Source organism: Megalobrama amblycephala, linkage group LG24, assembly GCF_018812025.1.
Source record: "Megalobrama amblycephala isolate DHTTF-2021 linkage group LG24, ASM1881202v1, whole genome shotgun sequence".
Lineage (NCBI taxonomy): Eukaryota > Metazoa > Chordata > Actinopteri > Cypriniformes > Xenocyprididae > Megalobrama > Megalobrama amblycephala.
In genome coordinates, this window is record NC_063067.1 from 28,411,747 (window position 1) to 28,437,037 (window position 25,291).

General features: G+C 36.9%; 1 protein-coding gene across 4 annotated transcripts in view; it reads left to right on the forward strand.

The window, feature by feature from the left end:
* The window catches only part of ndrg3b (ndrg family member 3b), a 75,814-nt gene that overhangs the window by 48,555 nt on the left and 1,968 nt on the right, over window positions 1–25,291 (forward strand). For 2 of the 4 annotated variants that reach the window (XM_048178078.1, XM_048178079.1), the window contains exons 4-16: window positions 7,224–7,329; window positions 8,421–8,541; window positions 9,498–9,560; window positions 9,738–9,798; window positions 12,781–12,867; window positions 13,787–13,843; window positions 13,969–14,072; window positions 14,174–14,239; window positions 14,336–14,387; window positions 14,908–14,955; window positions 18,360–18,395; window positions 18,476–18,527; window positions 21,985–22,023. In XM_048178078.1, coding sequence (XP_048034035.1) covers window positions 7,224–7,329; window positions 8,421–8,541; window positions 9,498–9,560; window positions 9,738–9,798; window positions 12,781–12,867; window positions 13,787–13,843; window positions 13,969–14,072; window positions 14,174–14,239; window positions 14,336–14,387; window positions 14,908–14,955; window positions 18,360–18,395; window positions 18,476–18,527; window positions 21,985–22,023 — 892 coding nt within the window. Of the gene's footprint in view, window positions 1–2,538; window positions 2,692–7,223; window positions 7,330–8,420; window positions 8,542–9,497; window positions 9,561–9,737; window positions 9,799–12,780; window positions 12,868–13,786; window positions 13,844–13,968; window positions 14,073–14,173; window positions 14,240–14,335; window positions 14,388–14,907; window positions 14,956–18,359; window positions 18,396–18,475; window positions 18,528–21,984; window positions 22,024–25,291 lie in introns of those variants that run through there. The other 2 variants (XM_048178081.1, XM_048178080.1) reach the window with 2 other exon arrangements.

Consider the following 25,291-nt stretch of genomic DNA (forward strand, 5'->3'; position numbering starts at 1 on the left):
AATGCACTTCAGCATAATTTTAAAGCATATGACTGTAAATAGTACTGAATGTAATGTTTTCAGACATTTAATTGCAAGTTAATTGTAATTAAATGAAAAATGTATTATTATGCAGTTAGCTGAACTTAAATGGGTCAAAATAGCGCACTAAAGAGCATGCTTGTATGTAAATTCATAATTATTTCTATTGTTTTTGAAATGTGGTTAAGGTTTGCTGCCGAAATATACTGACAAGCATTCATGGTAAACTAAAATATGCTTTAATTTTTTTAACCTTTATTTAACCAGGAAATATGAGGCTATGCAGAGTTGTAGACAGACAGTCACCGAGTGCCACAAACAAACAGCAGCCACCTTTTACAGTTCCTCCCGAACTAAAACAACGAGCTTTTGCTGCATTCACGCTATATCATAAGAGTAATTACGAGATGACAGCCCTTGTTGTTCTACCCGGAGCTGTTCACATTCTCTAAATTATCGGACACTATCAACGCTGAAATGAACCTGCAGCAGAACCTGCAGTCCTCTGAAGGGAAAGTGGGATCTTATGCTTTCAAAGCTAGCTTGCTATTGATAGCCTCTCTGAAACTGCCTACCCTACCTTTACCTTATTTATTTCTTAAATGTCTTGGGAACTTCAGCATTGTGGGATGTGATATTATGCCTAAAAATGTCATTGTAACTAGGGCTGTTCGATTATAGCAAAAATCATAATCACGATTATGTTGGTCAATATTGAAATTGCGATTATTTAACACGATTATTGGTGGGTGAAATTATCAGTCTTATTTCATGATATGAGTAATTTTAAATGTCAGTGAAATTATTCACAATTATCGATACTTCAGCAAAAACTAATACTAGGTTAATTAATTTAAGTAAAAAGTCATTTGAACAGTTACATAAGACAAGTAAACAGTCAGCAATAAAATAAGAACAAGGAAACTAATTACAATCAAAACTGACCAAAAAATACAACAGAACAAAAATACAAATTAAATAAATAGTGCTTTAGGTTTTTCAGGAAGATGAACTAACAGTGGTATTCATATAAGTAATAGCCTACAACAGAAATTGAATAAAGTAATCAAATGTAAAATAACACTGCTGTATACATTAAATATAGACTAATCCTTATTTTAAACTACAAAAGTTACTCATTCAAGAGCAGTGAGTGATTTTATCTTTGTCTTGTTTGATTAACATTAATGGCTGCAGCAGATTTAATGGGCTGCTGTCACTTTAAGAGCTGCACAGATCCAATATACTGCTACACACGCGTTTTAAACACGGTTTCTCAAATATTTGCATTCACTTCCGACATAACCAACTGTGTTTACGAGGATACTTTAAAAAAAAAAAAAAAAAAAAAAAAAAAAAAACATTTCAACATATTTGTGTGTAGGCTATTTGACATTTAGGCTCGTATCTGAAGCCCACACCGTCTCGGATCAGGCACATAGAAAGCTGTCTAGGGAACAGCATCTCTTTCGCAGCTTAATGCGCTTTTAATAACACTGTTTAATATCAAACACACCCCACAGTTTAACAACATTAGACCCATTTTACAACACTCACTTATTTGGCTGATTTGGATGTTAAGTTTGGCTTGGGGAGGAATGAAAGCGCGCCACTGTGAAGGAACGGAAAGTGCGCTGGACGGAATGCAGCAGCGGAACAATAATTGTTTTACCTCGATTATCTTGTTTTCATAATCGTTGGAAGCCAAAATCGAAATGCGATTAATCACACAGCCCTAATTGTAACTCCTTGACGCAAGCCAGAAATGGTATTGTATCCTAATGCTAAACCTCTGACATTTTCAAACAGCAGAACTGATATGCTTGAAAACTTCACACCTGTAGGAAAGTGTCATCTTATTTGCACTTGAAAATTGCAATTGGAAACGCCACCACCTCATTGCTCAGCACAGTTCCCCAGCACTGCAGCCAGGCTGCGCTCTCCGGACGGGAAAACCAAAGGAGGTTAAGGTCAGGATTAACCAACTCTGCACTGTGGAAGACAACCACATTTCCCACACCAGTACCTCTAATATTTTCTCCTTTTACATTTTCTGTGTCTTGAAACATAATAGCGGAGACATTCGTGCATGTATTTTCGCCATACAGAGTTGACCATTCTTGTCACTATGGCAACAGCAGCTTGGATGTTACCACGTGTTCCATTCACTTGCCGACTTTTGGACTGATTTATCCACCTTTATTAATTACATTTTCTAATAATCACCCTTATCAACTTGCACACCAACACACTTGAAACAGAAGCTGAGATTTACACAGCCCACCCCCTCCACCTGACCCTGTAAATCCAATTAGAGCAGCTTGAGTGCCCTCCATATCTACCACTCATCGCTCTCCAGGCATTTATACGTCTGCTTTGCTTTAAATCCCTCTCTTATCCTTTCATTTTAGCCACACTGGCTTCTATTGAGGGGGAAAAGACCTTTTATTTGTTATCGGTGGGTGTTTGAAGCAACGGACTGCCCTGTTGTCTTCTTTCCATCCCTTTCTCTTAATCGCGACTGTCCCCTCCCTTACCTCCTGCCACCGCCCCTCTCTCTGAGGAGAGTGAGAAGAGGGAACAGGAGAAAGCGTCTGTTTTGTAATCACTGGATGAAACATGACGGCAGAGCTGGACATCAACCAGGTTTCCTGTGCTGTGACTGCCGTGGTGAGTGTTAACAGAAAGAGAGTGTGTTTTGTCTCGGAGTAGCCTGTTGCTTTCTCTCTGAGGCACCAGTGGGAACTTTGCAGGCATGAACTGTTCAAGCTCTCACGCCTGTGCACGAGTGCTGATGCAGTTTGAGTCGTGTCTGTCGTAGGTAGTGTGGGTGAACGATGGGCGTTATCTGCCTTTTGTCTGACGGTTGTTTACGTGTGGTGTGTGTGCTTTATCTTGTGCTTTCATGTGTCTGTAATGTCAAAGGGAGGCCTTTGAGTGTATGTGTGAGGTTGATGACAGTGAAACATGCTGTAGTGTTCTTATATTTTAAACAGGGGAGCATGGTGCTAGCAATGGGTTCAATTGTCAGGGAATGCATGAACTGATAAAAATGTGTAGATTGAATGTAATGTAAGCCGCTTCGGATAAAAGCATCTGCCAAAAGCATAAATGTAAAAAAATGTATATGATGTGAAGAGTATAATATAATTAATACTATTTAATTGATTTACTTCTGGGTTTTATTGTGCACGTATACAAGATATTCATAATTTTTCTTTAAAGTAATTGTCATTTGTTCTACCTTTTTTAAAGCAACTTTTTGGCTGGCGTCACCAATCCCTTTCCCTTCCAACCACCTGATTTTAAGTCATTACTGATGATTAATAATGTGCTGCTTATTACATGCATATTGTCACTTGAGATGCAGCATGGATAATCAAATAATAATACCAACTTTAATCAAATTTTGGTCATTTTATTGGCAAGCTGAAAGGAATAAAATTAAACTATGAATGCTTCTCCAGTATCATTGTAATGCAGTTTCCATCAGCATAATGCATGATGCTGAACTAAGTTTGTTTTTTCTGTTATGTTTCCCTTTTTTTTTGTCCGTAGTTTTATAATATTTTTATAAAATGTCTTCATTTTTATGAACCGTATGAACCAACGTTTTAAGAAAACTGAAATCAGAAATTACGAAAACCAAGAATTCATTGTCTACCATGGTGGAAAATTGTCTTTGGCTCACCAGCGCATAAAATAGCTGTACATGTAGTGTTAAAAAACAACAAAAACAGACAGATTCACAATTCATAAAAACAACAATATCTTCTTCTTCTGTGTCATTCTCCTACACTTTTTATGTCCAGCGCTTTCAGGTTCTACATCAGACTGGCGGCTCAGTATTGGCCGACGCTGTTCACACGAGCAGCACGACGCATGCTGACACAGGAGATGGCCAATGATGAGTCGGCGTTCTGACGTAGAACCTGAAAGCGCTGAACATACATAAACAGTGCTTTTCAACTCTTTTAATAACTGCTTTTCACTTCACATTTATTTGTATAGCGCTTTTCACAATACTTATCATTTCAAAGCAGCTTTTCAGACAATGCATGAGTTGGCATCATCTGAAGTCCTTGCATGGGTTGGTGTCATCTCTTCATTGGTGTTGGGTTATCTGAAATCTTTATAAGTGGTTGGATCCAAACTGGAGCTGATGTAATCACTAGTTACCTCAGGACCTGCTGTTCCTAACATTTCAAGCAAAAGAAAATCATGTGTATTTCATCTGATATAACTGGAGTACAAGGTTATGAAATGTATAATGTCAGTGCTTGGACAAAGAGATGTGTCTTTTAATATAGATTTAAATCATGAGAGTGTGTCGAGCCCCGAACATGATCAGGAAGGCTATTCCAGAGTTTAGGAGCCAAATGTAAAATTGCTTTCCTTTAGTAGACTTGGATATCCTACTACCCAAAGTCCATAAGTTTTGTGACCTTAAAGAGCATGATGATTGTAGCATGGTATAAGATCAGTTAAATATACAGGAGCTGAACCATTTAGGGCATTGTAGGTTTAGTAGTAATACTTGTAACCAGTGTAGAGATGATAAAATTGGTGTTATACGATCATATATTCTTGACCTTTTAAGAGCTCTAGCAGCTGCATTTTGGGTTAATTGTAACTTATTGAGGATGCAGGACAACCAGCTAGTAATGCATTACAGTAATCTAGTCTAGAGGTCATGAATGCATGAACTAACTTTTCTGCATCAGAAATGGATAACATATTCCATAGCTTAGCAGTGTTTCTGAGGTGGAAGGCTGTTTTTTAAAACATAAAATTTGATTTTCAAAAGACAAATTAGATTTTCGCTGTCTAATACAACACCCATCTTTAACTGTAGAGGATGAAGTAATGCAAATGTAAAGTAATGCAAATTGTTTGTACAGATTTTTGGTCCAATAAGTTTATATCATCTGGTTGTGACAGTGTTGCCAGAGGGCGTGAACAGCTCCGGATGGAACGTCGCAGGTTGCCATCTTGTAATTATGGTTATGTCATGGCGTGAATAAGCTCCAATGATTGGATGAACATTTTCTGGTCCAAAGACTTCCACAGAAGATATGTATTTTTTTTTTTTTTTTTTTTTTTTATATTAAGACCACTTCTATTATTGACTGCTATCAGGATGTAAAGAGAATTTCAACTAGAATAACAAAGTGTTTATGAAAAATTGCCGACCCTACCTTTAAATAAACAAAATGGTAACGGTCTGATCCAAATCACCTTAATGCCTGTCCCTGAATACCAGTCGATCTAAGAGTATGTCATGATCTATAGTGTCTCCACTGTTTACAGACCAACAAGAGAAAGGTACTTGTTTGGATGGAGATTTGGACTTTTTCTACAACTGATACGACACTGACATCCGCCCAAGCTCTTTATCATGTTCACCTTGTTCTCTTTCTTCCATCTTATCAGAGCGTTGCTGTCTCTGACAGCTCCCTGACACATCACTGAGCTGCCCTCAGGCACAACCACATCTACACTCCTGAGAGGGAAAAATAAATAAAAAATGGGCCAAGCCAAAAATGGCAAATGGTCTTTAGTAGTCTTAACCATTTTAATCACAAATCACTGGTCAAGACATTAGCAAGAATTGCACAAATACTGTAGTAGTATATCCTAGCATTCAGTGTAACACTAAACACATAAGTTTAAGTATATAAATGTATAAAAACTAGTAGATGTGCAACACGTCAAATAGAAACTTGATGTCCACCAACTGATGGCACTTTGCAACGGCCGTTTCCATTGTACATAGCTTTGATAATTAAAGGGAGTGATCGCGTTTTGTCATGTCACAGCGTGCTGCTCACGTCCAGTGTAGAAATGGTGCCACTGTAGAAACACCTGTTTCTGAAGACTGTTTGAATGGTACATCAAGAGATCAGACAAACAATCACCTAACATGAGATGTCATGGAGAGCAATATGTGTATGTGCACACTCAAACATAACCGCCTTGTCTATTTTTAAATCTGCTGCCTTCAGTGGGTGCGCTGTGGTTTGCTTCAGGTGTCAGCTGCTAGCATGATTTCTAGATCTTCTGCTTAAGACATCACTATCAAAGACATTACCTGTGTCTGTTAACATCAACTATGAGAGAGTTGATTTAGCTTTCCCTTCTTGCCGCCTTGTATTAATGAACACGCCTGCGCATAGCGACCTTCAGTTAAGGTCGCTAAGGTTGTGTGTGTTTCTGTGTAAGTGTGTGTGGAGTCTGCAGGTTTGCATCAAAACGATGTCAGACTCCTCTGGTGCGGTTCAGAGCTGCTTTTAGTGAGCTGCAGGCAGATATATCCAGAATAATGAAACCTCATGCTGTGTGTGGAATGAGATTAGAGCCTGACCTGCTGCTCTTCTGTTCTTGGGAGTTCTTGAATTGTGCTGTTAGCCCTCTCTCCTCATTCTTGCGGTTCAAACCTCATCCTGTTTGTGTGATCTTGTAGCTGAGGTGTCCATTTTGTCCGAGGCGGCATTTTTTATTTATTTTTTTTTTTTACTTTGACGTACGATACTGTGGTGGTTGTGGTGATGTGCAACAACAAACATCAACGGTGGGCCAAAACCACTATGAAACACAAGAGGGTGACTGAATCTGACGTTGACCTTCATTTGTTTGGAAACAGGCTAAAAAAAAATCATTGAGGAGTTAATTGTGAGTCTCCGCCTGATAAGCTTACTGTGATAGTCTGTGTTACCGGTGTTCCTCGGTGTTCAGCCATACACTGATTACATTACTTGGCCAACCGCGGCACCATTCACCACTTTTACATTTTTATAGAAATAAAAACCATTTAGTTCAGTTAGACAACTGACGCTACAGTTATAAACTGTAAGCTTTTGCTTTGCTCCATACACCACAAGCTGCAGAGCTGCAGTTAGATTTCTCTTATAATGTGACGAGAGTAAGGAGAGATGCCTGACAAGACAATGGAGGAGGATTTGGTGCGCAACAGATCCAGAGCGTAATGGACAAATATCTTATATCTTATATATCTAATATACCGCCACTCCCTATACACAGAGTGTGTGTTACTGCGAATTCGAAAGTGAAAAGCAAACATGCATTCAAAAGTGATTTCAATCCCCCCTCCCTCCCACCTCCTCCCACAGCTCCGTGCTGAAACAGTTGACGCTTTTGTGCTTTTATTGGTAATTCACGTGTCATCTTCTGATTGGTTGCAGGAGCACGACATTGAGACTCCTCTTGGCGTCCTTCACGTGACTTTGAGAGGGACCCCTAAAGGCAACCGGCCGGTCATTCTCACCTATCATGACATCGGACTCAACCGTAAGTTGTCCTATATATTCAAAGTTTGGTCTTTTGGTCTCAGAATGTGCCAATAGAGCTCACCTACTTGAAGAGGACAAGAATGGATGCTCTAGATCAGTGTTTCTCAGCCCCGTTCCTGGAGGTACACCAACCCTGCATCTAGGGCTGTCAAATGATTAATCGCGATTAATCGCATACAAACTAAAAGTTTAAGTTTGCCTAATATATGTGTGAGTACTGTGTGTAATTATTATGTACATATAAATACAAACACATTCATGTATATATTTGAGAAATATTTACAAGTATATGTATTTATTTATATTTTTATATAATTTATATTATATATAAATACAAATATTTTGTACATAAATAACATATTTCTCTTAAATATATACATTAATTTGTGTATTTATATATGCATATTAATTACACACAGTACTCACACATATATTATGCAAACTCAAACTTTTATTTTGTATGCGATTAATCGTGATTAATCGTTTGACAGCCCTACCTGCATCTGAATATGCCTACTTCCCTTTTTTTAAAAAAAAAAAAAAACAGTTGTTAAATTAGTAGGTTCAAATTCGTAGTATTCATAAAAAAGTAGATAAAAAGTACCCGGATGTCCTACTACTACTATTAAAATTCTGAAGTGCGCATACAATGAATATTTTACTATCCCACAAGGCCATGAGAGAGGGGTTGTGAATGATCATAAAGTGATGCAACTGACATTGTATATAGTACATGATGGTTGTATATCTAGATTACACACTCTATAAAACATGCTTTTTTATGGTTAAAAAAAGTTTGTTCCTCATCAAAAAGAATACCTATGGGTGAGCGATTTCAGTTGTACCTCAGCACTACACATTTTCAAACTTTTTTTTGGGGAGTGTATATACAACTAATTGCAAACTGACAGGCAGAAAACTGATTTACAGGGCACTGACGATGGGAGTTAATTTGGGTCTAGTAAAAACAGTTGTTTTGAAAATGTCTTGTTGAACCCAAGAGATCTTTTTTGTCTGATATTGATATATGAAAAGCATGTGAGAAGTGTCTGTGATAAACAAGTGTTTTGTTGTTCTCTTGCTATGCAGATAAGTCATGTTTCAACACACTCTTTAACTTCGAGGACATGCAGGAGATCACCCAGCACTTTGCTGTGGTCCATGTTGATGCTCCAGGCCAGCAAGAATCTGCACCTCCTTTCCCCACCGGGTAAGACAAACTACCAAAGATGCAAATGGCTGGTCTGTGCAAACTTTTTGCCCCCTAAAGTTTCAAACAATAAATCCCATTTTGATACCCTTTATTGTGGTGCGACATATCAAGCATAGTGGCAGCTAGCATGCGTGAAGGACCATCTTTTCTGCTTTACTACTAGTCACAGCACAAAATTAACATGAATGAACATCAGAAGGTATGTTGAAAGATACAGTACAACTTACCGAAATCCGTGTCATGTAATCGCTCAGTCAGTGTCTCAACCGCAGAAAGACGTCAATAAAACAGCTTGTAAACAGTGTCACGTAATGTTATATTTACCTCAGAAATGCCATTCAATGTCCATAAACTTGATAGACAGCTAGAAGAGAAGCATTTTGCTAAATATATGCACCATTTTACATATTCATTATATCTATTTTTACTTCAGTATTTAATGTATGTTTGAATAAATCCGTCGAACTTTTATGACAGCCTCCATTTTGTAATCAAGGCTGTTTACAATTATGTAAATATTAAGTTAGTATTAAAACTTAACTATTATAACATGGACTTAAACTGGTTATGAAATGCATTAAGGGAGACAATTGTCATTAGATTTTCCATCTCTGCTTCAAACAGACGACTTCTCGTGGCAGTTTTAATTTTATTCTGGAGGCTGAATCCACACTCGGCTGACACACTGGAGCACATTTGCCACCAACTGGATGGGGTGGGACTGAAAGTTACAAGTTACAAAAGATCACCCTCAGTGTAATCTGTCAAAATGACAAACGGCCTTCAGATTTTTCCGTTGCTGCTAAAACAAAAAATCACTCGATGGAAAATTTTCGGTTAACAAGACTTTTGGTGTAACCACACCTTTACTGCTGACAATGTTTTCACATTCACTTGAATATAATTAAATCTGGACTAATTTGTCACTCTAGCCTTTATCTTCTGTCCCTCAGGTACCAGTACCCCACCATGGATGACCTTGCTGAGATGTTGCCATCAGTTATGACCCAGCTAAAGTGAGTCCGAACCTCACGTCATAACATGATGATAATCCAGAACAATTAGATAAAAATAAAACCCATGTGTTCACAAAATCCTGATGGGCATTCCTCCTATTAAAGTCTCAAATAGCTTATGTGTGTTTTTAGTAATATATGCCTGTTAATGAATGTTTTAAATGCTTTAATTAACAGAATCAACAGTGTGATTGGTATCGGTGTGGGCGCAGGAGCTTATATCCTCACTAGACTGGCTGTAAGTAAAATATCTTCCATTTTATTTTGTTATAATGACCAATTAGTGTGACCAAATATATTGTAATAACTAACTTTTAGTTGGAGTAGCTTATGGCGGTAACGAGCCATTAGATGTTTAATTGAGCAGCTGAATGAAACTGAGTTCATAAGAGGTGAAGTTTATTGAAGCATGTCTGCAGTAAAACCATCTGTCTTCAGGCTTTAATAAGAGACTCATAGTTCACACATACTTTCACACTCTCACCCTACACAAAGCCCTCATTCACCATCTATGCACAAACATACACACTTGAGATAGGTACCCTCATAAACCTATTCATTACGACGTCATACGCATTCGAACACAGACTCACTCTCATGTTTCCTGCTGGTTATTATCAAGGTATGAAAAGTTTTTCCTCAAATTATCTGAAGAATGTGGCTCTCCATGGCCTTCTTTCACTACTTACTCCAGTACTTCAATCCAGCATATCACACTCTCACTCTTCTAACAGCTTGCAGTGCATGTTTTCATATTTCTTGCTCATCGAGCCCTGTGAAATCAGACAGCCAATTGGAACAAACACACTCCTACGCAGTTCTGTAGAACAACTGCAGTACTGTAAACTATTTAAAATCATTTGAATTACACCTTGGTTGTCACATGCTTGTCCGTATGCATGTGGTCATGTAAGTGCACTGCGTTTCTCTGCATGTCTTTCTAGCTCCAGTGCACAGCCTTATGCACAGCCTTATGCAGAGAAAAAACTAAGAGGTGTGAAACCTGAATCTTTTTTCCATCACGATCACTATCACAAGACATTTGATTTGTTCAGCTGCCTATAGCTGAAGTTCTTTGTTAAAACCAAGTGTGAGCCCTTGCAGTAAGTCAGCGCTCTGGACACTGACATACTGAGAACTTGGTTAAGGTGTTGATGTCAATAACTGGTTAGGTCACGTCAATAAAAGTTATGTTTGGTCACTGCTGAGGTTAAAGCTGCATGGCTTTACTTTGTTGCATTCTCAAGCCATCTTACTTCTGTAATGTGTCGTATTTTAGTGTGAAACAGAATATTTAACAATATTGACAATGTAGGCGTGAACATCATTGCATCCACTTTTTAGTCTATATTGTGCTGGCTGAGTTCAAACCTGAGAGCATCTCTATGTATCCCAATTACTTGAATCCCAGTCCTATAATATTTATTAAATTACTTTTAAGGCCAATTCACAATGCACCGACAGACGCAGACCAACGCCGACAGTCACCAGATTACAGCATGTCACTTCTTAGACATTCTACCGCAAATTCAGCCTGTTCAATTGGTGAAAACGAGACAGACTCCGACAGGGGTAATCTGTGTTTGTTCCACTCTGTTGCTGTGGTCGGAATTGGCCTTTAAACATGGTCAGAATTTTTTAAATGCTGCAGTATCTACAACAGTAGATTAAAACATTGCTTAAATTAACAGTTCTGTCATCATTTACTAACCCTCATTCATGTCATTCCAAAACGGGGGTTGGGGCAATACAATGGAAATCAATGGACTCAAATGTTGTTTGATTGTTTGGTACCCAACATTCTTCAAAATATCTTCTTCTGTTCAGCATATGAAAGAAAGTCACACAGGTCTGAAACAACATGAGAGTGACGATGACAAATGGCGCTTTTCCACTGCGTGGTATGGCTTGGTACGGCTCACTTTTGGGGGGTCTTCCACTGTGTACAGTACCTAGTACTTTTTAGTACCACCTTGGTTGAGGTTCCAAGTGAGCCATACACATATTAAAATGTGACGTGTGTATACTGCAGATCACTGATTGGAGCCAAAGATACAAATGGCTCAAAACCATAATATATCCATCCAATCCTAACTTCACAAAACTGGTCTGTCCAAACTTTTTGCCCCCTAAAGTTTCAAAAAAATAAATACCATTTTGGCGCTCTTATTGTGGTGCAACATATCAAGCGAAGCGGCAGCTAGCATGCGTGAAGGATCATCTTTTCTGCTTTACTACTAGTTAGAGCACAAAATAGACAGAAATGAACATCAGAAGGTATGTTGAAAGATACAGTATAACTTACCGAAATCCTTGTCATGTCTCATGTAATCGCTCAGTCAGTGTCTCAACTGCAGAAAGACGTCAATAAAACAGCTTGTAAACAGTGTCATGTAATGTTATATTTACCTCAGAAATGCCATTCAGTTTCCATAAACTTGATAGACGGCTAGAAGAGGCATTTTGCTAAATATATGCACCATTTTACATATTCATTATATGTATATTTTTACTTCAGTATTTAATGTATGTTTGAATAAATCTGTCAAGTTTTTATGACAGCCTCCATTTTGTAATCGAGGCTGTACTGCAGATCACTGATTGGGACATGAGACCCCAAACCTACTAGATTTAAATAGTCAGCAACAGCCACCGCAGTATCGTTTGTTCGCATGACTTTTTTTAAACTACTTGCTTTAAACGACCGTTGCGCACAACTTGAAAAAAGACATGGCTGCATCGTGTTCAGTAGACGAGGTGGAGGTGGCGGCGAGTCATACCAAGCAGTGGAAAAGCACCTAAAATGTACATTTCACTTTAAACAGCTACTTGGCTATTAACATTTACTGTAACATTATCCAGTAACCAGCACAATTATTCTTTAGAATAATGTGCGCTAATGCACAATAAGACTGGGAATGAGTATTCAGGAAGTAAATGAGATCAATTTTGATTTCATGTTGACTATTGACATCTTTTTAAATCAACAAGTTTCCTGTGATATCATTTTTGTGCTCCCAGGCCAATAGCAATGTGTTTGAGTTAGATTGTGACCCAAACAAGTCTATAGGTAGCAATACCACAAGAATTCAAGAATCTCATTAGTCTGTTCAGTTGGCTTCATGTCATGCACCTAATCCTCTCAGTCGGTAAGTGCCCTGAGTGTTAAAGTCAGTATTAGCCGTAATGATTGACTGATACATGTGATGTTATTCTCTAGCTGAATGAGCCTGCTCTGGTGGAGGGATTGGTTCTCATCAATGTGGACCCCTGTGCTAAGGGCTGGATCGACTGGGCTGCCTCTAAGGTAAAATTGCGAATGCATTGTCAAATGAACTTGTCCTAAAATGAAAATTTGATGTTTATCTGCTTGCCCCCAGGGCATCCAAGATGTAGGTGACTTTGTTTCTTCAATAGAACACAAATGATGATTTTTAACTCCAACCGTTCCGGTCTGTCAGTCGTATAATGCATGTCAATGGGAACACCATCTATAAGAGTCAAAAAAACATGCACAGACAAATCCAAATTAAACCCTGCGGCAGATAAACATCAAATTTTCATTTTTGGGTGAACTATCCCTTTAATATAGTGCAGTTAATTATTAAATGAATAATTAATTAACATGACTCTCATATTTTTATACTGGTACTGTCCCAATGACAAGCTGCAAAGACCTTTTTTTTTCACTTTTTCTGACACTGTATGCAAGTATAATGGACTTTTGTTCAATAATATGGAAACAAAGCATGCAATATATTGACATTTTGTAATTGATACATAATGGTTTACCCGTCTGCCACAGTAGACTTATACATTAGCCCTTGTATTATCATCTTTTGGATGCTTTAGTCAAAAAAGAATGTTGATACAGGTGGTTATATGCATTTTGATTTAATCAGAATTTCATGTAATCTGTTTATTTTGTCTTTTATTTATTGACTATTATGCATATTTTCTCCCAGAAAATATTATACTTCCATTATTAGCTAGAAGCTAACTCTAATCACTTCTCCATACTTCAGATTTCTCAACAGATTAGTGTACTTGATCTTCTTAAGGTTTTCCGTTGTAAAGCACATAATAACCTTACAGGTTAAATTGCTTCAATAATAATCAGTGGATGTGAACATTGGGTGGAGGTGCTGGGAACAAGATTTGTATGATCTTCAAACATCTTAACTAAAGATTGTGCTTTTTACTATGGCTGTGTGTTTCTGCTTTAGCTGTCTGGATGGACCAGCAATCTAGTAGACATTGTGATGGCACACCATTTCAGCACGGTAAGTCTTAAATATGATATTCACTACAACATCTGTGAGAGAATTCACTCAGGGACAAAAGTGTTCAGAAATAATAGGGCATCTCTTAAGAGTCTTGTTCATGAGCTGAGTTTTTTGTACCTCAGGACGAGCTGACAGAGAACCAGGAGATCATTCAAACGTACCGTCTGCACATCGCTCAGGACATCAATCAGGACAACCTGGCTCTTTTCTGCCAATCCTACAACAGGTGACATTATCAAAACCCTGATCTAGGACCAATTCATATATTGATCATTGTCATATGAGCTGATCTTGAAAAGTTTTGGGGTTTTTTTCTCCTTAATGCAGTCGGCGAGATCTGGAGATTGAGAGGCCTATCCTGGGACTTAATGAAAATACAGTTAAAACACTGAAGTAGGTTAATTGGTTGTCTATTTATTTTTTTTGGCTATTAAATCATGGTGCCTCCTCTTTCTTACACTTTTATGTCTACCTTCTCTTGCTGTTTAGATGCCCTTCCCTGCTAATAGTTGGTGACACATCACCAGCGGTCGAGGCTGTGGTGAGTGACTAATCAAAAACACTGCCATATTACGTCTATAGGCAGTGAGAAAGAACACAGTGTGCTTTTTAAACAAATCAGTATGTTTGATCTTATTGTCTCCTTGTAGTGTGTTTCTGTTCAGATTGTAACAGTGACATCACATCCTAAAAGGGGCTAATCATCAATAACATCTTATCCACTTGTGCTCGTTATAAAGCACTCCTTATTTACTGATTGCTTACTCACTTATGTTAAGATATCTTGTCCGTACATGTGCAGAAATGAAATAATATTTGTACTTCTGGTCTTGGATCCTAATTGGCCAATACAGCAATTTCATCTGTGCTAAAATACTTTATATAGTAAAAGCTTGTGTTGTAAATAAAGGTGTGGCTCCTACTCAGTTTCCCTAATTAGAAACACAAGGGTGGCACTTTAAATAGTTTGTTTTAGTGCAGAGTTGGTCATTTTATCTGTCTATACCTTCCATTCTGTTTCTAAAATGACAAGGTGGGATTTTATGTTTTTTTCCACACAGGTTGAATGCAACTCGAGGTTAAATCCAACCAAGACTACTTTACTCAAGGCATGACAGCTTTTTCCCTCCTAGAACAATGTTTTGATACAGGGATGCAAACTTGTCATTTTGGTTCTAATATATCATTTGTGTCATCGTGCAGGAATGGGCAGTATTTCAGATGCATGTATTTGAAATACAAAATACTATTTTGTATTCTAAAGCCTTTGAGAAAAAAATCTAGTTCAGTTTAGTGGTTTTGAGTTTTCAGAATACATAAAATACTTTGTGGCATTCAACCTTTTTATTAAGCTGCTGATTTCCTGTATCAACTAGTTCAGGCCCCCCAAACCCAACTTTCATGCACATGAGCTGCAGCTGTCTAGCGCTGTGTTTTCTGCATTAAAGGGATAGCTCACCCAAAAATGAAAATTTTATCATCATTTACTCACCCTGCAATTAATGCTAGGATAACACGCCTATGTCTCCTTCGATTAAAATAATGGCTAGTGCAGTGGCTGCGATATACTTAAATCTTCTAACATCTGTTGCCATGATTTTTTAAATGACTTATCGCAAGAGGAAAAAAAATTACATTTTAGTCACATAACATCAGTTAATGGAAACGCTGTCATTTCACAATGGTTTTTATCGACATTTAAAAAAATATATCAAAAGTTACGCGCAAATCTGTAATGGAAACTCGGCTAATGTTGATTACTTTTTGATTAATGTTAAAAAGGAACATTATTCAGATTTGCCTTCAGTTAACATGAAGGAATAAAAAGCGCTGGCAAGAGGAAAAATTGCATTAGCCAGTCAGTCTTGATAGTTAATCGGTTTTATCATTTATCTAGCTAGTCAAATGTGTTTAACCATTAATGTTTGTTAGGACTAACAATGGGGATGTATTATGAATATATAAATATGAGGATATATATTGTGGCAATAAGTAATAAAGAGCGGGACATGCTTGATGAAAAATGAAGAGAGAACTTTTATTTTCTATTCACACACTGACAGGCAGTTTCTGTTTGCAGCTAAACGGTCAAATACACAAAAATATGTAAAAAGTTGATGTAAACACAGTCGGTTTATGTCTTGAGTGAAGGCAAACAGTTGGGAGAATTAGATGTTTTTCAATATATTGGATCAGTGCATCAGCTCTTACAGTGACAACAGCCTAATATACTGATGCTGTCTGAGTCATTAATGTTAAATGAAAATTACCCCAAGTTTTACTCACCCTCAATTAGAGTTGTCAAAAGTACTGGCTTCAGTACCTAGTCGGTACTGAAATTTAAAAAATGTGACTCTTTGAGCGCTGTTGAGCAGATTCAGTAACACACCTGATTGGCCATTGTGTTCACGGCTTATCGGATATGTCTGTGATTGGCTTCAATGAACAACGCTGTAAAAACATTGTAAATAGTCATCAATGAAGCTCTTCACCGAGCGCTTACACAGATACACACAGGAGGATTACCAGTCTGCTGATAGACATCTGCTTTCAAAACGCTTTCAAATTCAAACACTTCCGTGTGCTTTCAAACGCTGCTATGCGTTGATCATTGAAGCCAATCACAGACATATCCGATGAGTGCGTTAAGACAATGGCCAATCAGAGGTGTTTATGAATCCGCTCAACAGCGCTCAAAGCATCAGATTTTTAAAAGTTCAGTCGGTACTTTTGACAACTCTACCCTCAGATGAACACAATTGGAGATATATTAATAAATATCCTGACGCATCCAAGCTTTATAATGGCAGTGAGCGTTACCAAACGAGTATGAGCTGAAGAAAGTGTCTCCATCCACATCCATCCATCATAAACATACTTCACACGGCTCCAGGGGGTTAATAAAGGCCTTCTGAAGCAAAGCGATGCGCTTTGTGTAAAAATAATTGCTTGAACTTTTTACTTACATTAGTTATCCTCGTATTAGTTTTTTGCTGTGGAATTGAAACTGATATTGAGAATAGTGAATTTCACTGCTATTTAAAATGTTGGTATCTTAAAGGGATAGTTCACCCAAAAATGAAAATTTGATGTTGACTGCAACGGTTGGAGATAAAAATCATCATTTGTGTTCTACTGAAGAAAAAAAGTCAGCTACATCTTGAATGCCCTGGGGGTAAGTAGATAAACATCAAATTTTCATTTTTGGGTGAACTATCCCTTTAACAACCTTATTTCCAAGAAGAAACAACAACAACTAAAAGACTATATCATGATTATATATTCGTGATCTAAGATTTTGGTAATATCACCCATCTCTACTCCTTGCTAAAGAGCAGGAAAAGCTCCCACAGTTTTACACATGATTTATTTAGTAGCGTTTATCACAAGTAACCTGACTAGAAATGGCTGCTTTTTGGCATTTTCGCACATGCGGTGCCTTAAACCCCATCTTTTTGAAATGTTGGTGGTGGTAAAAGGTATCAAATCGATAGATGTCTAAAACACACATGCACACCACGTCATCAGTCATTTGATATATACAAATGACTGTATTTTTATTTAAATACAAATGCCTGCACAGTATTTTCTATTTTGATACATGTCAACTGAGGTATTTTGTTTTTTTTATTTAAAATACATTTTATGTATTTTTGCCCATCTCTGTCGTTAAGTAGATTACACTGTAAAAAATAATACAATACTTTTTATAATACAATTTTGGCAACAGATTACAAGCAATATTATTAATTAAATTCAACAAATAGAATTGAGTTAGAATTAATCAAATTTATTCCTTAAATGTCAACCATTTAAAACAAGTAAAATTTAAGTAAAATTCAAACAAAAATATCTGACAGACGTCAAAGATGAATTAAGAACTCTTAATTTTTTTATTGCCAACATTGAAGACACCTGATGATAACAAGCAGAATTTCATTTAGTTGGGCAGTTTGACGCTTTGTTTTTTATGTCAGTTTGTGGTTTTTGTAATGGTGTTTGCTAATTTAAATGGTTGACTTTTAAGGAATTAATTGGATTTATTCTAACTCAATTCTTACATGTTGAATTTAATTAATAATTTTGCTTGCCACAGTTTAATTGAGTAGATAGAGCATATTATTTTTTTACAGTGTAGATGAGTTTTTGAGGTTTTTTTGAAGTGTGGCACTGTGTACTACACACGAGCAGATCCGGTGTTCTCAGTGTCTCAGAGCGGCTCGTTTCACAGTAAATGCTGCTCCGCACAAACCGCTGAGAGTTTAGATCGCTTATAACATGCATTTAAAAATGCAAAGCTCACAACTATGTTCCCAAAATTGTAATCAGAGAATCATTTATAAATTTGTTTTCTCCTTGTGGTTTTTCACCAAAATTGAAGCTCTCTGTCACCCTTTTCACCCCTGATGAGTTTGCATCCCTGCTTTGTGTGTGTGCATGCATGCGTCCGTGTGCTTTTAGTATGATGGAATGAATTGAATGTTGTCCTCTCCTCTTTTCTTCCTTTCTTCAGATGGCAGATTGTGGTGGACTTCCCCAAGTTGTCCAAGTAAGAATCAAAGACAACACCATTATGTCTGCCACAGCATTTTGAATGTAGTAATAAATGTGGATGTTTTCTCATTTCAGCCGGGTAAACTCGCTGAGGCTTTCAAGTACTTTGTCCAGGGAATGGGCTACAGTAAGTATCTGTCCTCTTTCTCGTCTCAATTTAATGTCGAGCATTTGATCGTATCATCTTTCTCAGTCTACATTATATTTATCTTCGCTGTTTGTATGAAATATGTTTCTTCATTTCGTGTCTGAAAGCATCTTGTTGTTAAAGAGATGTCAGCATCATCTCACCTTAGTCAACAACTTACACAATGCATGTCCCCGGTGCTTTAATAATGTCAGAAATACTCGCACATCTGATAATAACATCTAAAACAGCAGCAGGAAATATGGCACATTCAAGGGTGAGAGCAAATCATGCCTGTTCAGAGAAACTAGATGAACCCTCAGATGTTATGAACATAATAATCTGCCACAGTGGAACATTTATCCACTGCTGATCTGACTTTACTACAAAAGCATCCGGCCGGTATTCTTGAGTAAAGCAGGTCTCAGATCAGCCCTCGGCTACACTAACACATGACTTGTCTTCCGTGTGGCTGTGCAGTGATGCGCCCTTCAGCGTGTAAGTACACTAGTCTTCCTCTAAGAGCATGATGTGTGGCATGAGCCTTGTGTGACAAATCTTCTCTGATCTTCAGGTTTAATATCTTGTGTGCCCTAAAAGATCCTTGACTGCGCAATGGTTTGCATAGCATGGAAACTTTATTGCTATATTACCTCAAGTGTGATGGTATTTAAAGGTGAAGTGTGATGCAAAAGTAATTGTTTGTTTCCACAATTCTTGCCAAGTCTATAAAGAATCCTGAATGTTCTCTTACAAGCCTATGCCTTGTTAAACACTATAGATGGTTATTATTTTTTTATGTACAGTAATGCAAATCACACCTAGAGTGAAAGGCACTCTAATTTCAATAAGCTCCTACAGATATTTTCATATGCATTCACTTTTATGAGTTCAACACCAGTATGCAAGTGGTATTTACAACTACTAGTATTAATGTAAACTGTGGTTTTCAAATAGAGCCTGTCAACAGCATCAATATTTTGGGCTTTGTTTGCCATTATTACCAATAATAATAATAATAATAATTAACCGAACAGGCTCATTCATCCTGAAGTGCACTATCCTTTCAAATGTTTGGGATTGGTAAGATTATAACATTTAAGGTTTTAATAATAAAAAGTCTCATGTTCATCAAGGCATTTATTTGATCAAACATACAGCAGAAACAATGATATTGTTCATTATTATTACAATTTAAAATAAATTATTAATAATAAATAGCATTTTTATTTTAATATATATTATTAATATAATATATATTTTAATGTAATTCATTCCTGTGATCAAAGCTGAATTTTCAACATCATTACTCCAGTCTTCAGTGTCACATGATCCTTCAGAAATCATTCTATTATGATGGTTTGATGCTCAAAAAACTTTATTATTATCAATTTTGAAAACAGTTGTGCTGCTTAATATTTTTGTGTGAAGCAGTGATAAATTTTTTCAGGATTCTTTGAATAGAAAGTACAAAAGTTATTTGAAATAAGTCTAATATTATAAATGTCACTTTTTTTTTTTATTTAATTTTGTCAGTTTTGATGAATTAATGTGTCCTTGCTTGATGAAAGTATTATTAAAAAAAAAAAAAAAAAAAAATCATACTGAAACCCAAACTTTTGAGCGCTAGTGCACCCCTGTTAAAGCTCTTGATTTGACCATCCAGAGACTGTTTCTGTCTGACACATGCAACAGTTATTAGTGATAAGGTGTTCTGAGAGTGTGAGGAACGTGATCGAAAGTGGCCAGACTCATTTGAAAATGCTCACATTTTGACATGATTAGTCACATTCCTCCTCCATAATTACTAATCTAATCCTGAGACCGGTTGACCTTTTTGTAAATCTATTTTTGTGCTTCTACTGTGGAACAGAGCCCTCCATTAGGAAACAAACACACTGTGTAAGATTTGTGCCTTTTAGACCCTTTAATTTGGAATATTCAATTCAAAACACTTTGATTTTTAGATTAGAGGTGTACAACTTGCTCTGACTTCATTACTGACTTCATTATTATAAGTGATTCTGAAATGTAGTCATTATTTTTTCTTGAAATAAAGTGATTCTGAAATTTGGTATGAATTTGGTACAATTTATGATACTACTGACTAATTAATTAGTCAATAATTACATAAATTGTATATAAAAAAACTTTTTTTTTTTTTTTTGCTGATTATTGATTACTAACTATAAAACATAAGACCATCATTCACAGAATGAATGTTAGATTAAAAAAAATAAAAAAGTAATACTGCATGTACATTGTGATGTCTTTGAGACACTCACTAAACGCCTTGTAAACTTTGATATGTTTGTGTTTTGGACAGTTGTTAAGTTTCACTTAAAGATTTTCAAGCAGGCCAAGACCACCTCATTCAGGTGATCTCGTACGGATTGTTCTTGTACAGATCCAAGTGTGATTGCCATGTTTATATATGCCAGAATTAACCAAAAACATGCCAGGTTTCGACACAAACACTAGCAAGGTGTGAAAATGCCCAGAAACACTATCATACATGTTGACCCTTAAAAACATATTTTTAACTCTTGAACATTTTAATCACTTTTTCTATATTCTTATAGCAATATTATACTCTTCATACTTATGTAAGCTTTTGATCCAGACAGGAAAATTACCTAACATACATCTGTAGGGGTGTAATTCTTTTGTCTGTGGAAATATTAGTGAATGCAGAATGAGTCATTAAGAAAGCGTAATATTCATTGGCTGATTCTGTCATTGAAATGTTTGTGTTTCAGTAAAGGGAGGGTATCACCGGTAAATTCCACTTTGTGTCTTAAATGTGTTATGTGAGTGTTTGTTCTTTTCTTTGTTACTGTTTCTGGGGTGTGTTATTTAGTTTCAACCCTCACAAACCCCCAAGAATACGCTCTGTTGAGGGACTATCCCATCAGAAGACAGTTTCCCTTCTACAGAGCTTTTCTCACTTTCTCTTTCTGTACTTTCAGGTTCTGATTTTCCTTTACCACAGTCTGGAACAAAAATATACTAGCCAAGACCAATATTTTTTTTGTTAATTTAATTTAAAGTGTTGTATGAATGAAACAGTAATAGTGATTGAAGTCTTCTCACCACATTTTGTTTTTTGTTCAATTTGTAGTGAATATCCTTGACACCTCAGTTTATAAAATAATCGGATATGTGCAGAAGGGAATCATAACCATTCAGAAATCTTTCCCTGGCCTCTGGCTGCCACTTTTCTTGCATTTTATAATATTTCTGACCACTTAACTAACTGTCAAGGCTATTCCCATCACCCGATGTAACGTCCCCTACTTTCCTTGCGTCTCCTGTAGCTTCTGCTTAATCTTTCCTTTTCTCTATCTTCCCTCTTTCAAAAAGTACTACCATATAATCTCTGTCCCATCTTTTTCCTCCTCCTTTTGCATTCCCTTTCCCTATCTTCTTTCTTGACCCCTACTACCAATGCCAACAGTCCCTCATGTGCTACTCAGCCACCTGAACAGCGAATCAGGTACCGGGAGATCAGCCAGCACCTTAAGCTGCACCTAAGCCTGCCATCTCAACCTCCCATGCTTCCTGTCCTCACTGTCTGTCCGCCCCAATCACGTGCATACATATGTCTTTATGTCTCTGCATCATGATGTTTGAAGCATGGTAAATGGACATATGTGGGTTTGTTGTCAATGTTTGTATGTGATTATAAGCTGTCTGAGAGAATGTGTTTGTGCACACTGTCCACAATCAACAGACATCTTATTATGTTCTTTTATGATTCTTCTAGGAACATGCCTTTACTTTGCATGCCATTCTGCATTGTTTGAAGTTTACTATTCATTTTGCTGCAATGGTACAAATGAATTTGAGCTTGATCCTGACACGAGGATTCTCTTTCCTTCGTGGGAGAATAATGACTGCAGTGTCCAAACAGTGGTTGTGTTGCCTCAAGTTTCTGAGATTTATAGAGTGCTGCAGGAATGAGTCCTAAAACCTGGAAACAGTTTAGAATTGAAATCGTCCCAAAGTCAATGGGTTTTTGGTTAAATGCTTGAAATAAGGTCTGAAGTTAATGCTAGCTATAGATATTTTCACTTTTTATTCTATGACGTAAAATACACCAGTAATAGCCCACTTGTGATTCTCTTAAAGGACAAGTTCACTTCAGAATTAAAATTTCCTGATGATCGGGCGTACGTCACACACAACCTTTCCAACAGGATTACGTAATGCATGAAGTTGTGGACACGCATCGCAGAGCTAGTGCAAGATGAGCATTTGTAGTTAAAAAGTATATAACTTTTTATTTATTTTTTAGAAAATGACAGATCGTTTCACTAGATAAGACCATTATTCCTCATCTGGGATCATGTAGAGCCCTTTGAAGATGCATTGAAACTGCAATTTGACCATTGAACCCTGTTGAAGTCCACTATATGGAAAAAATATACTCGCACTCTTGCAAACTATTCCAACTCAACTTACGGGAATTGTATTTAGGCTTCAAAATCGATAAGTTGTTTTCTTCTGTGAAGATTATCCTCATGAATAGGTCACAGATCCTATTTTCTGCAATGATTCAAAATCTAATGGAAAAATCCTAGTTGAGGGAACCACTGTGATTGGAAGTTCCTGGTTAGCCTATAAAGATGTGTCATCCTTGCAGCACTCTATTTAGACCATGTGTTCAGAAGAGGCGTTGTTCTTAGGGTGTCTGAATCCCAATTTGCAAACTATTCATCCTGTATAATATACGAGAACAGTTACTTTGTTCTGAATCGTAGTGTATTAAAAAGTAGCAAGTCAAAGTCTTACTGATGAGCTTTTGAGATTTTCATGTCCATAAGGTATACATAAAAAACAAACATAGTGTGATTACTGTAGTCTGATTCATAAACAACTCGTTTATTTTAGCCCAATCCCAAAATAAAACTACTCTTATGAGATAGTTCTTTTAATAAATGGTTAAAAATAACAAGTTTTGAATTGGTTTGAAACACTGCCACAGAAAGAATTTGTTTCATGCTGTATTTAATAGGGGTGTGACAAGATCTCATGCCATGAGATCGAGAGATTAAAATGTATGTGAAAGGCTGTCTCACGATATTGCCATGACGGAGTGTGTGGGTGAAATTAGGACAGAATATGCCACCGCTACATTTACATTACACCTCCACTGTCATTTTGCTTTTTATAGAAACAAAAACCATTTAATTCAGTTGGATAATGGTTGCTTTAATTCCAAACATGAGCAGCAGAATCGTACACAGCGCAGCAGGAATCAGAGTTCACCGATCACGTGACGAGAGTAGTGACTGAAAAGACAATGCCGGAGGATTCGTTGCTCAACAGAGCCTAAGCTTCTGACAAATGTCTGATCTTATAGAATGCGTGCTCGCACGACAGCCAAAGTAAAATGTGAGCATGCATTCAAACGCAATTTCAAAACCCGCATTTTGAAAGTGGCTCTCTGATGCATGCAAATATCTCCCAAACCATCTTTGAGCTCTATCATGCTTGAAGAAAAATTTGGTCTCTATTTGCACTTTGAGTTTTGAGAGAGTACTTTGATTATGGTTGCACTTATTGTTTGCACTTAAAGGGTTAGTTCACCCAAAAATGAAAATTCTGTCATTAATGATTCACCCTCATGTCGTTCCACACCCGTAAGACCTTCGTTCATCTTCAGAACACAAATTAAGATATTTTTGATGAAATTCGATGGCTCAGTGAGGCCTCCATTGACAGCAAGATAATTAACACTTTCAGTGCCCAGAAAGCTAGTAAAGACATATTTAAAACAGTTCATGTGACTACAGTGGTTCAACCTTAATGTTATGAAGCGACGAGAATACTTTTTGTGCACCAAAAAAACAAAATAACGACTTTATTCAACAATATCTAGTGATGGGCGATTTCAAAACACTGCTTCATGAAGCTTCAAAGCTTTACGAATCATTTGTTTCGAGTCAGTGGTTCGGAGCGTGAATCAAACTGCCAAAGTCACACCCCCCAGTGGTGAACCATTGAAATTTCGAAACTCTTATGACGTAACGAAGCCTCGTTTACTGATATCACGTGACTTTGGCAGTTTGATGTATGCTCTGAACCACTGATTCGAAACAAAAGATTCGTAAAGCTTAAAAGCTTCATGAAGCAGTGTTTTGAAATCGTCCATCACTAGATATTGTTGAATAAATTTGTTATTTTGTTTTTTTGGTGTATAAAGAGTATTCTCATCACTTCATAACATTAAGGTTGAACCACTGTAGTCACATGAACTGTTTTAAATATGTCTTTAGTAGCTTTCTGGGCATCTGAAAGTGTTAATTATCCTGCTGTCAATAGAGGCCTCACTGAACCATTGAATTTCATCAAAAATATCTTAATTTGTGTTCCAAAGATGAACGAAGGTCTTACAGGTGTGGAACGACATGAGGGTGAGTAATAAATGACAGAACTTTCATTTTTGGGTGAACTAACCCTTTAAGAGTAAGAAAACTAATTGTTTACAGTTTTTAATTCTGTGATCAATTTTTGGAAAGGAGTTCAGTTAGGAGGTCATTAGTTGTAGAAGCTCATATATCAGACAGTTCTAAGGTCTGAAAAGTCTCATCATACATGAGAGAAGCCAGTCCATTGAGTTAGTGGCAAAACCTTTTACAGTGCTTGAGTATTGTTGTCTTTTACTGCATATGATAATTCATACTCATGAAGTAGAACTGAAATGACATTCATTACAAGATGATTAGCTAAAACATTTCAAATGCACCGCTATTTTTCTA